Genomic DNA, 14,591 nt, shown 5'->3' on the forward strand with positions numbered 1-14,591 from the left:
TTGGACGTAAATTATCCATGTCGGTAGATAGATCATTAATGAAACGCCTTGTCTATGACTGCAGTGGAGGGCCCCCTGAATGGGATTGACATCTGTCAGTCTCTTTTTTACACGCCCATTTGTTTAAACGCTGCAAAGTCGCACCACTGGATTTTACGCATTGCCCTATGTCTCTTTTAAGACTTAAAACCTGAATAGTGGGGAAAACAACAAATACGTGGCGTTGAGAAATGCACTAATGTGTTTAATTTGCATTTACTGCAGAATAAGCTCATGGACTAATGTGAACACGCGCACTGGCAGTCCAGCCCGTTTCAGGTGGAATACAGACCGCGCCCAGCAGTCACTCAATTAAGAGCGTAAATTAACAGCCATTAGCGCAAGTTCAAACAGTGTGACGCAAAATACACACCATCAAGTGTCTGACGTACACCTGCTGTTTGTGGGAGCAGCTGGACGGTTAGCGGGCGTATTCTGGTTCGCCTGGCAATAGCTTTTGTGCTAGACATGGATACCCTTGCACAGGTTACTGTTTCGTAAGCAAGAAAGAGCACAGAATACGTTACGGCTGAACTGAGGGAAACTACCGATCCTTTCGCGCTTCATAACTTCTGTCTACTACAACTTCGCTCAACTCAGCCTAACGTCTGCGCCCCAAAATGAGTGACAGAGGAAGAGCGAGATCGCGCTCGAGGGGGAGAGCTCGCGGGCCCAAGACAGCCCCAGGCATGGTGAGTACTAGTTTTCATCTTTGGGTATCTTTTTAGAAAACTCGTCGCTGATGTCTGTGCGCATTCTTGGCAAAGAAACGCACTGTAGAAAAATATAGCGACTCAAAGAGATGTCTGTGTCATCGCCCATGGGCTTACTTCATGTCATCTAGTTTGAATTGGAAATGTGGCTTTTTTAGTAGGAATTACTGCATGGGATGATGCGTTTGTAATGCGTACTGCTAGGATGATACATTTGTAGTCTTTACGGAAACGTTATGGTTAGAGTTGTTCCAGTGAAATTTGGCGGTGCAAAAGTGTGGTTTATGTTACAAGTATTGATTTATTCTCAAGCCTCCAGCTCAGGAGGCGTCGCGGCCAGTTCTCCCTCCAGCTGAGGGCGAGATGTTGGGCCGTGGAAGGCAGAAAACGGCGCCTTCTGCCGCTGCATCGGAAGGTAAAAGCACGAGATTTAACGAATATCCTTATGGACCGCATTGCACAGTCATTTTTACTATAAAATTTAAGATCGTTGGGCTGTGTTCAGTTGTTTAAAATTACTCAGCACGTCTAAAGCACACCTTCAGATGGAAGTTGAATGGAATTTTATTGGATAATTAAATTTTATTCTACATATTTTCTTCAGGCCTCCTCGAGATCTCTGCCGGCTTCCAGAAAGTGACTATTGGAGAGCGAGGTCGCCGACGGCGGGATTTTCACGATGAAGGAATCAACACAAGACAGGCCATGGAACATGTAAAGCAGTCCAAGTCAGGTACAAGCAGGGGGCAGAGCTAAGGGGGGACATTTTCCTAGCCACTAGCTGGTCCAGGGGGCCCTAGTGTGTGTGTGTGTGTGTGTGCATGTGAATGGGGCCCCCAGCCCCCCCACCCCCCGCACAAATGATTTTTAGGTCCATCCCTGGGTGCAGTACATGGTGAAAGCATTCGATCTGTGGTGTGAAGACTGTACTGCTGCTTTCTGAACTGCAGTTAGCCTGTAGAAGCAGTTGCTACTCAGGGCTAGCTGTGAGGAGCCCATTGCTCAGTGCTCTCACGGTCTACTGCACGGTGGGCCTCCTCAGGTACTTCCGGGTCTCCCATCGAGCTGAGGGCCAACTACTTCCGCATCCTGTCGCGGCCGCAGTGGGTCCTGTTCCAGTATCACGTGGACTTCAACCCCCCCATGGAGTCCCGCCGCCTCCGGTCCGCGCTCCTGTTCCAGCACGGCCAGACGCTGGGCCCCGCCCACACCTTCGACGGCGCCATCCTCTTCCTGCCCCACCGACTCCATAACCCGGTAGGGATGCCAGCAGCCGCAACGCCCTGCGCCCTTCTTGTAGCAGTGCTGTTGCTCAGCAGCCGTACCACCTTGTGCCCATCTCATAGCAAAGCGCTGTTGCTAAGCAGCCGTACCACCTTGTGCCCATCTCATAGCAAAGCGCTGTTGCTAAGCAGCCGTACCACCCTATGCCCTTCTCATAGCAAAGTGCTGTTGCCAAGCAGCAGGTGTGTGCTTAGTTAGTATTAGGATCCCAGACACCCTGGGAAAGCTCAGTTGTTGATGGGCCAGTAGGGGAGTATTTCACTAAGCAGGATTACTGAGTTAGCTGGATAACCGCACTGAGAGAGAACGGAGAGCTGTTCTGGGTTTTTCCCTGACAAGTTATCTGGCTAACTTGTTAATCCTGCTTCGTGAAAATCTAGCAATGCAGTGATGGGGGACATTGTGCTGAAAGTGCAATGCTCCAAACCCATTTACTGCTTTAATATTACAGTACAAACCTGGGGGATATTAGGCAAAGCCATTACTGAGTTAGCTGGATAACTGCACTGAATAAAACCCGGAACAGCTCTTTTTACTTCAGTCCATATTCCAGATTTGGGAGGGTTCTGGGTTTTACTCAGCACAGTTATCCAGCTAACACCAACACCGTAATCCTGCATTGTGAAACAGCCCTGGAGAATAACCTGTTTATTTATATTTTTTTAAAAACATTGGCAGTTTTGGTTTTCCCAAGGGTGCCAATGGTTTTATTTCTGAACCAAAGCGTTTATTTCTGTGTACAGCTCAGCTTCTGTGAGCTTGCCTGTGTTTATGGTAAATACACAGGAAGGAACACACAATTCATGATATTCTAGCTCCACAACATTTGTCTCCACGCACACTAATCTTAAATGGTGTCCCTGCGTTGATCATTGTTATGGAAACATGTTAAGGAGTCTAGGATTCCTTGCACACAACTTAGAATATTGTAGTACATCCATGAAAAGACAAGTGTGGCCTAACTTGTTGTTAATAGCGTTGGCCCGGAGTGGTGTTGGGTGTGTGTGCAGAATTTCATTGTCACCATTTACACTGGCCAAATTGGCTAATTGGCTGAATGCACTTAAGCTTGTTTGATTGTAGATTAGACCACAATAAGATGTTTTGTGTTGGGTCACAGGAACATTCTACTGCTGTCATTCATGAACTTACCAAGACATGTAGGAAAATGTCTTGCTAAATGTTCGGGCCAGTTAGGCCATTTAGCAGAATTAGGCGTGAAATCTCTGGTACTGTCGCACTGAGGGCTTTGTGGTGAAGTGTTTAATGGCTTTGTGTGGCGCAGGAGACGGTTCTCCTGAGTGAAACCAGGCAAGGAGAGAAGGTGCGAATCACGGTCACGCTGACCTCTGAACTTCTGCCAACTTCGCCCGTCTGCCTGCAGTTCTACAACATCATCTTCCGGAGGTCAGCCCTTCCCCACCCTACAGCTCCCTGCCCTTCCCTCACCCTACGGCTCCCTGCCCTTCCCTCACCCTACGGCTCCCTGTCCTTCCCCAACCCTACGGCTGCATGCCCTTCCCCAACCCTACAGCTCCCTGTCCTTCCCCCACCCTACAGCTCCCTGCCCCTTCCCCCACCCTACAGCTCCCTGCCCTTCTCCACCCTACGGCTCCATGCCCTTCCCCAACCCTACAGCTCCCTGCCCTTCCCCCACCCTACGGCTCCCTGCCCTTCCCTACTCTACGGCTCCCTGCCCTTCCCCCACACTACGGCTCCCTGCCCTTTCCCCACCCTACAGCTCCATGCCCTTCCCCACCTTACAGCTCCCTGCACTTCCCCCACCCTACGGCTCCCTGTCCTTCCCCCACCCTACAGCTCCATCCAGTCCATTTGGCCAGGCTGCATATATCACTCCCTGAGGTTCCTTCAGTACAAATACAGCATTCTATAAATGTAAAAACGATAACAGAATTTTCTGTAAATAGTGATTTTTAAACTACTTAGAATCTTTTAGTAATTGTCAGCATAGAGATTGTCTTTGAACTGAAAAGTGAGTGTTGTTGTATATTTTCTAAATTGTGTCATGCATTCCTGTGTTCCTTTCTGTCAGAGTGCTGAGGATCCTGAACATGCAGCAGATCGGCCGCCATTACTACAACCCCAACGAGCCCCTGGAGATCCCCCAGCACAGGTGCCGTCAGCTCTGCGTGCACGGGGTTAAACTGTGGCCCTGCCATGTGACTGCAGAACGGGGGAAGGGAGGGGTTAAAACAGAGCTATCTGGAAATGCATCCCAATCTAAATCCATATTGAACTGAGAGGCAGGTGCTGTTGGGCTGCAGAGTAGAGTTGGGCTGTTGGGTTGCAGAGTAGAGGCAGGGGCTGTTGGGTTGCAGAGTAGAGGCAGGGCCTGTTGGGTTGCAGAGTAGAGGTGGGGCTGTTGGGTTGCAGAGTAGAGGCAGGGGCTGTTGGGTTGCAGAGTAGAGACAGGGGCTGTTGGGTTGCAGAGTAGAGGCAGGGGCTGTTGGGTTGCAGAGTAGAGGCAGGGCCTGTTGGGTCACAGGGCTGTTGGGTTGCAGAGTAGAGGCGGGGCTGTTGGGTTGCAGAGTAGAGGCAGGGGCTGTTGGGTTGCAGAGTAGAGGCAGGGGCTGTTGGGTTGCAGAGTAGAGGCAGGGGCTGTTGGGTTGCAGAGTAGAGGCCGGGGCTGTTTGGTGGAAAGCATGATTTAGAGGGGACGGCCCTATTAAATCACACAGTTGGGGAACCCTGCTCTAGCTCTCATTCCATCTTGGCTAATGGCTTCATTAATATAAATAAATGAATGATCAGTGAATTCCTTTGCTCAGGTTAGTTAATGCATTAACTTGTGTTAGTTAGCGTGTTAACTCGGTTAACAGCTCCGTAACCTGCAGTGTTAGCAGCGGTTCTCTCTGGGTGGCGGGTGTGTCCGCCCGTCCGTCTGTCCGTCCGGCAGGCTGACGATCTGGTCGGGCTTCTGCACGGCCATCCTGCAGTACGAGTCCGGCGTGATGCTGAGCGTGGACGTCAGCCACAAGGTGCTGCGCAGCGAGACGGTGCTGGCCTTCATGTACGGCCTGCGGCAGCAGCACGGCGACCGCTACTTCATGGAGGCCTGCACCAAGGAGCTGCTGGGCCTCATCGTCCTCACCAAGTAAGGCCTGCCTCTGGCGCCGCCTAGTGGCGGGAGGGTGCACAAACGCGCCGTATACGGTAAAATGAGCAGCTTCGAGCGGTGATGTGCTTTCTGGGGTCTGTATGTTTCTTTGGCCCAGGCAGTTCTTGTACAGGGAAGGATATTTAGATTATTCAGAGAGGTTTCTGAACCTGCTGAACCCAGTTATTCAGTAATAATGTTCAGTGTTAATTTTCGCCTGAACTGTTTCTGGTGGTGCCTGTATCCTGAGCCTACTGTGCTCACAAAAGCTGTGTGGTGCAGCATCTTATTTCAGGGTTGCTGTATAGAGCCTTGGCAGTGAAGAGCTTGTGCCAGATCTGAAAAAGTGTTGGAATTGTATAAACTGGTAATTGTATGCTTGGCTGTGCAACCTTGGATTTACAAGGTGCTGTACAAATATGTTTTTGTAGATTCATGTATTGTATATAAATAATCTTCTTGTATACACCTGGAAAGCCACAGTACTGTAAGAGCTGTTTTTTATTTAAGCTATTTGAAATGTATTTCTTTCTGTAAAGTGCAGAGACATGCTCAGTGTTGGAAGTGCACGTCTCGGGTTTAAATATGTGCTTCTTCACAAAGGTACAACAACAAAACCTACAGGATAGATGAGATTGCCTGGGACCACAACCCCAGAAACACGTTCAAGAAGGGGGACAAAGAGATCTCCTTCAAAGAGTACTACAAAACGGTGTGTTTGTGTGTGTTCGTGCATGTGTGTGTGTTTGTTTCTGCTTGTGCATTTGTGTGTCTGTGTGTGTGAGAGAGAGAATGTGTGTGTGTGTGTGTATTACTGGCTGGAATGCATTTTAAGGATAAGCTGGGAAAACGAGGAGTTATTTTAAGGCAGATTTTTGTCCATACTGCAGCAGTACAACCTGGATATCAGGGATGAGAACCAGGTGCTGCTGGTCAGCCACGTGAAGAAGCTGGGCCCTGCTGGAGCCCCGCCTCCTGGGCCGGCCTTATTGGTCCCTGAGTTCTGCTACCTGACAGGTGTGAAGATCCCCTCACCCTCCCACTTCCCCTCTCCATCTTCCTCTCCCTTCCCCTCTCCTGCGTCATCCTCATCCCCCTCTCCTTTGTCCAAAACAGGTTTTACTAGTGACTGGTTATCCCTTGTTGTTAAGGCACATTTTGCCAAGGCATATCCTGCACACTCTCCATCTCCTACTTTCTGACTCTCTCTCTCTCTGCTCTTCTCTCTCTGTTCCTCTCTCCCTCTCTTTCTTTCACTTAGTGCCCTTTTTTCGTTGTTCTTTTTCTTTTCCTCCTCGCCCCCATCTTTCTCCTCCGTCGCTTCAGTCGCTAGATCGCCCGAACCTCCGCACATTCTGATTGGCTGCCCCCTGCAGACCACATGACGCTTGTGTCGCCATGGCGCAGGTCTGACGGACAGGATGCGGCAGGACTTCAACATAATGAGGGACCTGTCGCACCACACGCGACTCAACCCACAGGACCGGGACAACCGCCTGAACCGGTTCATCGGAACCATCAACCGGTAACGGCTGAAATGGAACCTTTTTATCCTCGCGCAACCCGTCATCCTTGGACCACCATTTAAAAAAATTCTTTAAAAATAAAATCGGTTAAAATAAACCCTGGCCACCTAGACCAACTGCTACCTGGAGATCTACGTTGTGTAGGTTTTCAACCCTGACAAAGCACACCTTATTCAACAGTTGAGACAGAGCTGCTAATTAGTAAAATCAGGTGTGCCAAATTAGGGCTGCAATGAAAACCTACACGATGGTAGATCTCCATGGGTCTAGACCCATTTAGTTTATTTCAGCGACAAAGCACAGTTTAACATGATGTCATCTGAACCTGCACAGTATAATGAATCAGACTTTGCTCATAGGTTAGTTTCACCTGTAGTCCCTGGGCTACAGTACAGTGCTAAGGTACATTTTGGGGAAATGGCCAGTCAAAGGAGACCTGCTAGCATGCTTCACTTGTGGCAGAGGTGGGCAAGGAAGGGGGGCAGACCCGTTTCTGGATTTCACACCAACCTCTGCTCTTAATTATTTAATTAGCCCAATTATTTACGACTGTGGTAATCAGCCCTGTTCCTGGAGATCTACGGTCCTGTAGGTTTTCACTTCTATTTTGGCACACCTGACTCTACTAATTAGCAGCACATTGGTTTCTCTTGCTGTTGACCGAGGTGTGCGTCGTAGATCTCCAGGAGCAGGGTTGGGCAGCCCTGCTCTAGGTGTTGAATGAGGTGTGCTTTATTAGGGTTGGAGTGAAAACCTACAGGATGGTAGATCTCCAGGAGCAAGGTTGGGCAGCCCTGCTCTAGGTGTTGAATGAGGTGTGCTTTGTTAGGGTTGAAAACCTAGAGGACAGTAGATCTAACTTGAACAGAGTTGGTTCCCATTGATTTAGTACTTGATATTTTGCCTACATTTCTTTAAGTTAATGAATGACAGCTGCATACTGTTTTGGGTCCCAGCATGAAACAGCTTACTGATTTAACTGTATATTTGACAAACAATAAGTGTACTCTGCTAATTAGCTAATTGGGCCCAGTGTAATTAGTGGACCTGCATACACACCCTGTGGGATTGGAACTGCCCACCCCTGACTTCAGGGTTTGGGATATGAGCGTGACCCCACGTGGCACTGGGTCAGGGGGCGTCCCCGAACGGGAGGGGTACTGAAAGCCATGCCCCACATCCCCCCCCCTGCAGGAACCCCGAAGCGCAGTCTGAGCTCAGCACCTGGGGCCTCAGCTTCGACAAGCAGTCTGTGAGGATCCAGGGCCGAATCCTCCCCCCCGAAAATATCCTCCAGGGTCGCCGCACGGTAAGGGAGCCCCGACGTGCTGCGGGACGGGTGCCTTAGTACCCCCCCATGGGGCTATTTTGTGTGGCAAGGTCTTAAAATTGAAGAAATGGGGAGAAAGTAATTGTAATACAGTAGTCACTATTTTTATAATGAACAATATAGCCATGACAAATGCGTCGTCATAAGACCTAAAAATAGACAGTAGTATCAGTAAAAAAAAATTGTTATATGATGTATTGTTCTCTCTGCTTACAGATTAGTTGTTTTTCAGCCATAGTTGGTTCTCTGGTCTTGATGACTAAGATACCCGATTTTATGTATTAAGGTCTTTATTGAATACCATGGTTAATTACTTTTAACCGGGTGTTGTAGTGCTGCACTAAAACACAAACCTGCACCCACACCGGCCTTTCTGGATAAGATTGCATGCCCCTGAGCCGGATTATCAGTTTCACTTCCTGTTGAAATGGCTCTTCGCTGCTCCCTATGAGCTTCACTTCCTGTTGATATGACTCTTCGCTGCTCCCTATGAGCTTCACTTCCTGTTGATATGACTCTTCTCCACCCCGTCAGCTCCACTTCCTGTTGAAATGGCTCTTCTTTGCCCCCTGTCAGTTCCAGTACAGGCCCATGGCAGCTGATTGGTCGAAGGAGATGCGCGGGGTGCCCCTGTCCAGCTGTCCGCCCCTGGAGAACTGGATGCTGTTCTTCACCCGCCGCAACGGGGACCTGGCCCACTCCCTCCTCCAGACCCTGGGCCGGGTGTGCCAGCCAATGGAGATGAGGATGCTGAGGCCCGCCATGTGAGGGCGCCATACTGACCCGTCGCTACAGCTGCAGTTATAAAGACAGCTTGATGAACCTTTAATGATGGGAGGAGCCACCACAAGCTTTTAGTTACCGTCTTAGCAACCAATCAAGTCCTTTCTCTGAAAAATATTACTAATGGTTCCACCCATTCTGAGATTCACAAAGCCTCACCCTGCTTCACAAAGCTATGATGAGTGGAACATTGAAGTGACTTGTTCATTCTTAAAGGGCAACTCAAGCTGAAAGCCATAGTCTTTCATTAAGAGCAAGTTCATTTATAATGTCTCTACTTTAGCACAGAATGAGGAGAGTGCACTGAGCCCAATAATGTTACCTGGGTGTGTCTGCTTCCATTTACTCCATTATAGAGAATGGATTCATAAAATGTGGTGGAGGCTGCAGTTCAAATTTAATTAAACAAGATTCCAAACCTTCAGTTAAGTCTTCAGTATTGTGTTGCCGATATTAGAGTTTAGCAATCAACTGAATTAACTTGCCAAAATGTGTTTGAAGAAACATCTGCATTAATTTCAAAATTGAGGATGAGGTGTGGATTGGATCCAGTCCTAAGTTTAGATTTCTGTTTCCTCTTCCTTGCTGGCACAGGATTGAATATGAGGACAGACAGGATTCTCTAATGAGGGCCCTGCAGCAGAACGTGGGCCCTGGAACCCAGATGGTAACTACAGTAAAGACCGTATTGAGATTGAGTGGCGGGGTATCCAGATGGTACCCATAGAGTAAAGGCTAATGAGACACAGAAGCACTGTGGTTGCCATTGGATACATGAACAATCATGCTGAGATCGAGCTGCATTGTAACCTGGTTAACGTTGTATCTAGATTGAGTGATGCTGTATCTGGATTCAGTAACGTATCTGGACCAGGGCTGCCCAGCACTGTTCCTGGAGATCTGCTGTCCTGTGGGTTTTCACTCCAAACCTCAAAAACACATCTCACTCAACAGCTAGAGATCTTGCTGAGCTTCTAATTGGTAGAATCAGGTGTGCCTGATTCAACAAATTAGGGTTGAAATGAAAACGTACAGGACTGTTGATCCCCAGGAACAGGGTTGAGCAGCCCTGATCTAGACAGTGATGCTGTATCCACATTCAGTAACACTGTTTCTGGACTTGAGTAACACTGTATCCAGGTTCAGTAGACATTGTATTTAGACTGAGTAACACTGTATCCAGGTTCAGTAGCATTGTATTTAGACTGAGTAACACTGTATCCAGGTTCAGTAGCATTGTAAGCAGACTGAGTAACACTGTATCTAGATTCAACAGCATTGCACCCTGGTTGCCTTCTTTGCTTTTCCAGGTTGTGGTCATTCTTCCCACCAACCGCAAGGACAAGTACGACTGCGTGAAGAAGTACCTGTGCATTCAGTGTGCCACTCCCAGTCAGTGCGTGGTGGCTCGAACCCTCAGCCGGCCCCAGGCCCTCATGACCATCGCCACCAAGATCGCCCTCCAGATAAACTGCAAGATGGGGGGTGAGCTGTGGCACGTGGAGATACCGGTAAGCTAGTCTCAGACCCGTGGGCTAGTCTCAGAACTATGGGCTAGTCTCAGACCTATGGGCTAGTCTCAGACCCGTGGGCTTTAGGGGACAGTCACTTGTCAGCTCTATGGCTGTGATCAGGGAAGGGATGGAGTGTAACACAAACGTATGTTGTGTGTCAACAGCACTGGTTTTCTAGCATTCCCTCAGATTAAGACTAAGAGTAAGAGATGTATTTATGGAATGTGTGGAGTTATATGATCATGTTAAGGGGGGTGGGGTGGGGAACCCAGCAATAAGAGGGGTTCCTTTTTTCACGTTTTATTTATTTTTTTGTCCATCCCTGACCTTTGATCCCTGTCCCACAGCTCGATTTTCTGATGGTGGTGGGAATCGACTGTTACCATGACATCGCTGCTGGGAGGCGATCCATCGGGGCTCTGGTGGCCAGTCTGAACAAGGATATGACTCAGTCAGTCCCGCTCGCTCCCTCTGCTCATGGCTGCCATATTTAAAGGCTAATTTAGCGGCCAGTTTAATGTGCGCCTTTTGGTGTGCGTGTGTGTTGGGCACCAGTTGATTGGCTGATGCCGGAGTGAAGGGGTGCGTGTGTGTTAGGCACCAGTTGATTGGCTGATGCCGGAGTGAAGGGGTGCGTGTGTGTTGGGCACCAGTTGATTGGCTGATGCCGGAGTGAAGGGGTGCGTGCGAGTGATGCGTTTAAGCTCCGCCTCTCTTTCAGGTGGTACTCTAAGTGCGTGCTCCAGAGTCGCGGGCAGGAGATCATGGACGGCCTGAAGGGGCCGCTGCAAGGCAGGTCTCGTCCAGTAAAGCTGCAGGTTTTCTTTCCTGAGATGGGTGCAGTTCATAGAGCAAGTCAGAGTGGAAAACGATAGTTTTGAAAATGGGCGTAGCTTAAAACTGAAAGTTGGAATGCCCTGCGCCTGGGGTGTGACCTGGAGGGCCGCAGTGTCTGCTGGTATTTGGAGTTTCTTTTCAGTCAGCAGCAAATAGAAAATTGGACTCTTTAGCTGATCAATGACTTGATCAATGAACCGTACTGAAAACTAGTAGACACTGCGGCCCTCCAGGAGTTTGACACCCCTGGCCTAAGCCATACTTTGGTGCATTTTACATTTGGAGCGTTTAATTTACATCAGTGGTCTCCAACCCTGGTCCTGGAGAGCTGCAGGGTCTGCTGGTTTTCATAGTGACTCTGCACTTCATGAATCAATTAGAGCAGTTGATTACACAGTGTTTTGGGTCTCAGTTGGGTGCTGCTTTTAAGGTGAAAACAAAAACCAGCAGACCCTGTAGTGTGTTGTAGGTGTGTTTAGCTGGAAGAGTAATTGGATTTCTAGAAGCTGAAGTCAGATTCTATATAGTAACCAGATGGCCAGCTCCATGGCTTTAATCCTGGAAGTTCAGTCTTTCTCTGATTTTAATGTTTCAAGTTTAGGTCATGAATACTTACGAGGGCTTGTGACCAGCAATGAGGTTTGGTCCTTGGGTATTCTTCTTCAGGAAAATGTATAAATTGTAACTGCAGCGAAATTCCAGAGAACTCGACAGTAATGCACTAGACGGGATGGAGGGGAGTGGCGAAGCTGGCCATGTGACTACCATGCTCCGAAGATGTTCATTCCAGGTCCTGAAGAGCCACAGGGTCTGCTGGTTTTCATTTTCGCCTTAAGATCAGCAACCAGTTCAGACTCCAGGCAGCCTGTTTTATCTGTGTAATCAACTGCTTTAAGCAATCAATTTCTGCTTTACTTCATCGTGACTGAATAACAATGGGCGACATGGCTCAGGAGGTAAGACCGATTGTCTGGCAGTCGGAGGGTTGCCGGTTCAAACCCCGCCCTGGGCATGTCGAAGCGTCCTTGAGCAAGACACCTAACCCCTAACACCTAACTGCTCTGGCGAATGAGAGGCATCAATTGTAAAGCGCTTTGGATAAAAGCGCTATATAAATGCAGTCCATTTACCATTTACAATGAAAGCCAGCGCACCTTGTGGCTCTCCAGGACCAGGATTGAGGACCACTGCCCCGTAGACCAACTGTTTCACCCTAATTGCTGAAATGGCGTGTTCCAGGAGCCCTGCAGGCCTGGATGAAGCGCAATCAGAAGCCCCCGACGCGCATCATCGTGTACCGGGACGGGGTGGGAGACGGCATGCTGCAGAGCGTGGTCAGCTACGAGATCAAACAGATCCTGGACTGCATCAAGTCCACCATGGGGGACTACATGTGAGTGACCTGGGCTGGGGGTGGGGCCGGCGTTCCCACCCCCTCTGCTGTACCTCTGAATTCTGACCCTCCGCCCCGCCCCAGGCCCAAACTGGCCGTAGTCGTGGTGAAGAAGAGGATCAGCTCCAGGTTCTTCGCCATGATGGACAGGAACCTGTCCAACCCGCCGCCAGGAACGGTCATCGACACGGAAATCACGCGCCCTGAATGGTGAGTCCCCTGGGCCGCAGGGCATGTGCCAGAATGCACCTGTATGGGGGGGTACCTGTACAGCTTATGACTCAGGGGTGTCAAACTCTAGTCCTGGGGGGCCCCAGTCTGCAGACGTTTGTAATTTCCTTTTGATCGACAGCCAGTTACGGCCACAAGTAGAAGGGGTATAGATTCTTAAGCTAGTTAGTTTATCACTAGTCCCATCACTGCGGCCCTCCAGGACTGGAGTTAAACCCGCAGACACTGCAGCCCTCTTTCACTGGAGTTAAGCCTGCAGACACTGCGGCCCTCCAGGACTGGAGTTAAACCTGCAAACGCTACAGCCCTCCAGCGCGTGGCTCGTCTAATCATCGGCGATAATGTTTCAGGTACGATTTCTTCATCGTGAGCCAGGCGGTGCGCATGGGCAGCGTCACGCCCACTCACTACAACGTGGTGTACGACAGCAGCGGTCTGAAGCCCGACCACATGCAGCGGCTCACCTACAAGCTCTGCCACATGTACTACAACTGGCAGGTAAAACACGCCCCCGTTCGGGCCCGCCAGCGTCCCGTCCAAACGCAGGAACGCCCCCATTCAAACCCACGCATGTTCTATACCACTGCTAACCATGCCTGTTCGTGGAGATCTACCGTCCTGTAGGTTTACACTCCAACCCTAACAAAGCACACTTCCTTCAACAGCTGGAGATCTTGTTGAGCTTCTAAATAGTAGAGTGAGGCGTGCCAAACTTTGGCTGAATTGAAAACCCAGAGGCTGATCGATGTCCAGGAACAGAGTTGGTTCCCATTGCTCTGTGCTAATGTCACTTGGGAGTGAACATTACCAGTCCTGCCTTGTTGACATGGAGGCGGTGTGCGGCCTCATTGTCAGAAGAGGCGGGGTCTGAATGTGAGGGCAGTGATTGGGTCCAGGATTGTGATTGATTAATGCTCTGTTACAGGGGATCATTCGAGTGCCCGCCCCCTGCCAGTATGCCCACAAGCTGGCCTTCCTGGTGGGCCAGAGCCTCCATAAGGAACCGGACCCATCTCTGGACAGCCTGCTGTATTACCTGTGATGGACAGGGGCCTGAGTACGTGGCCAGTACACGTGCACAGCCAGGCATGTGAACCTTCGGATTCATTACATTACATTACAGGCATTTCATGTGTAATGGTTTCATTTTGCAGGATAAACGTGTATATATACTTTTTTTTTTCTTTGTGTTAAGTCTAGGTTAGCTTTTGGAATTTGTGCATCCGGGTTTATGGGGAACCTTAATTATGAAGTTGTGAATTGTCAGATGTTGACTTATGCGCTTATTTTTTGGGGATACATTTATAATTTTTATTTCTAGTATCTTCAGTAACTCTTTATTCCAAAAAAATCAGTATTTCTAAATGTTTTGTTGGCTAATATGTCCCTGGAAACTGGGAAAGGCCTGTGTTTATTTGTGTTAGATTTTTTAAATTTAATTTATGGGCAGTGTGCCATGCTGCTTCAGGGGAAGAACCCACAGCTTTGAGGGGAGCCATTTTGAATTCTACAGCAAAGAAACCGTAAATGGAAAAAGAACCGTAGCAGAACTGAAGATGGCAGCAGGGATTTAAATTCTGCTTTTGGACGATCACCCAAACGTTCTGTTTACTCGTCCTCGGGTCAGAACGCTTACAAAAACCACAAAAACTACAGTGAACAGGGCCACTGGCTTTCCCCCTCAGTGCTGTACAGGGATGCTCAGAATGAACTGTTATGTTTCATGTGCATTAAATTCTTTGGCTCGCGATTCCTGTAAAATTAAATTCAATTTACAATGAATAAATCCTCTTATGAAACGATTGAGAGCAATGAAACGAGGG

The 14,591-nt window shown here is 49.0% G+C and overlaps 1 protein-coding gene across 1 annotated transcript; it reads left to right on the forward strand.

Moving 5' to 3' along the window:
* The first annotated feature begins 326 nt into the window (after window positions 1-326).
* Window positions 327-14,585, forward strand: LOC135239163 (piwi-like protein 1). Its single transcript, XM_064307646.1, has 20 exons — window positions 327-731; window positions 1,065-1,167; window positions 1,357-1,485; window positions 1,795-2,009; window positions 3,322-3,443; window positions 4,090-4,170; window positions 4,954-5,151; window positions 5,758-5,866; window positions 6,045-6,171; window positions 6,562-6,679; window positions 7,875-7,989; window positions 8,587-8,774; window positions 9,388-9,460; window positions 10,104-10,304; window positions 10,655-10,758; window positions 11,029-11,099; window positions 12,384-12,537; window positions 12,622-12,747; window positions 13,119-13,266; window positions 13,694-14,585. The coding sequence occupies exons 1-20, from the start codon at window positions 660-662 to the stop codon at window positions 13,808-13,810; spliced, it is 2,571 nt and encodes an 856-aa protein (XP_064163716.1). The 5' UTR covers window positions 327-659; the 3' UTR covers window positions 13,811-14,585.
* The last annotated feature ends 6 nt before the right edge of the window (window positions 14,586-14,591 follow it).

The sequence above is a fragment of the Anguilla rostrata genome, chromosome 14, assembly GCF_018555375.3.
Source record: "Anguilla rostrata isolate EN2019 chromosome 14, ASM1855537v3, whole genome shotgun sequence".
Lineage (NCBI taxonomy): Eukaryota > Metazoa > Chordata > Actinopteri > Anguilliformes > Anguillidae > Anguilla > Anguilla rostrata.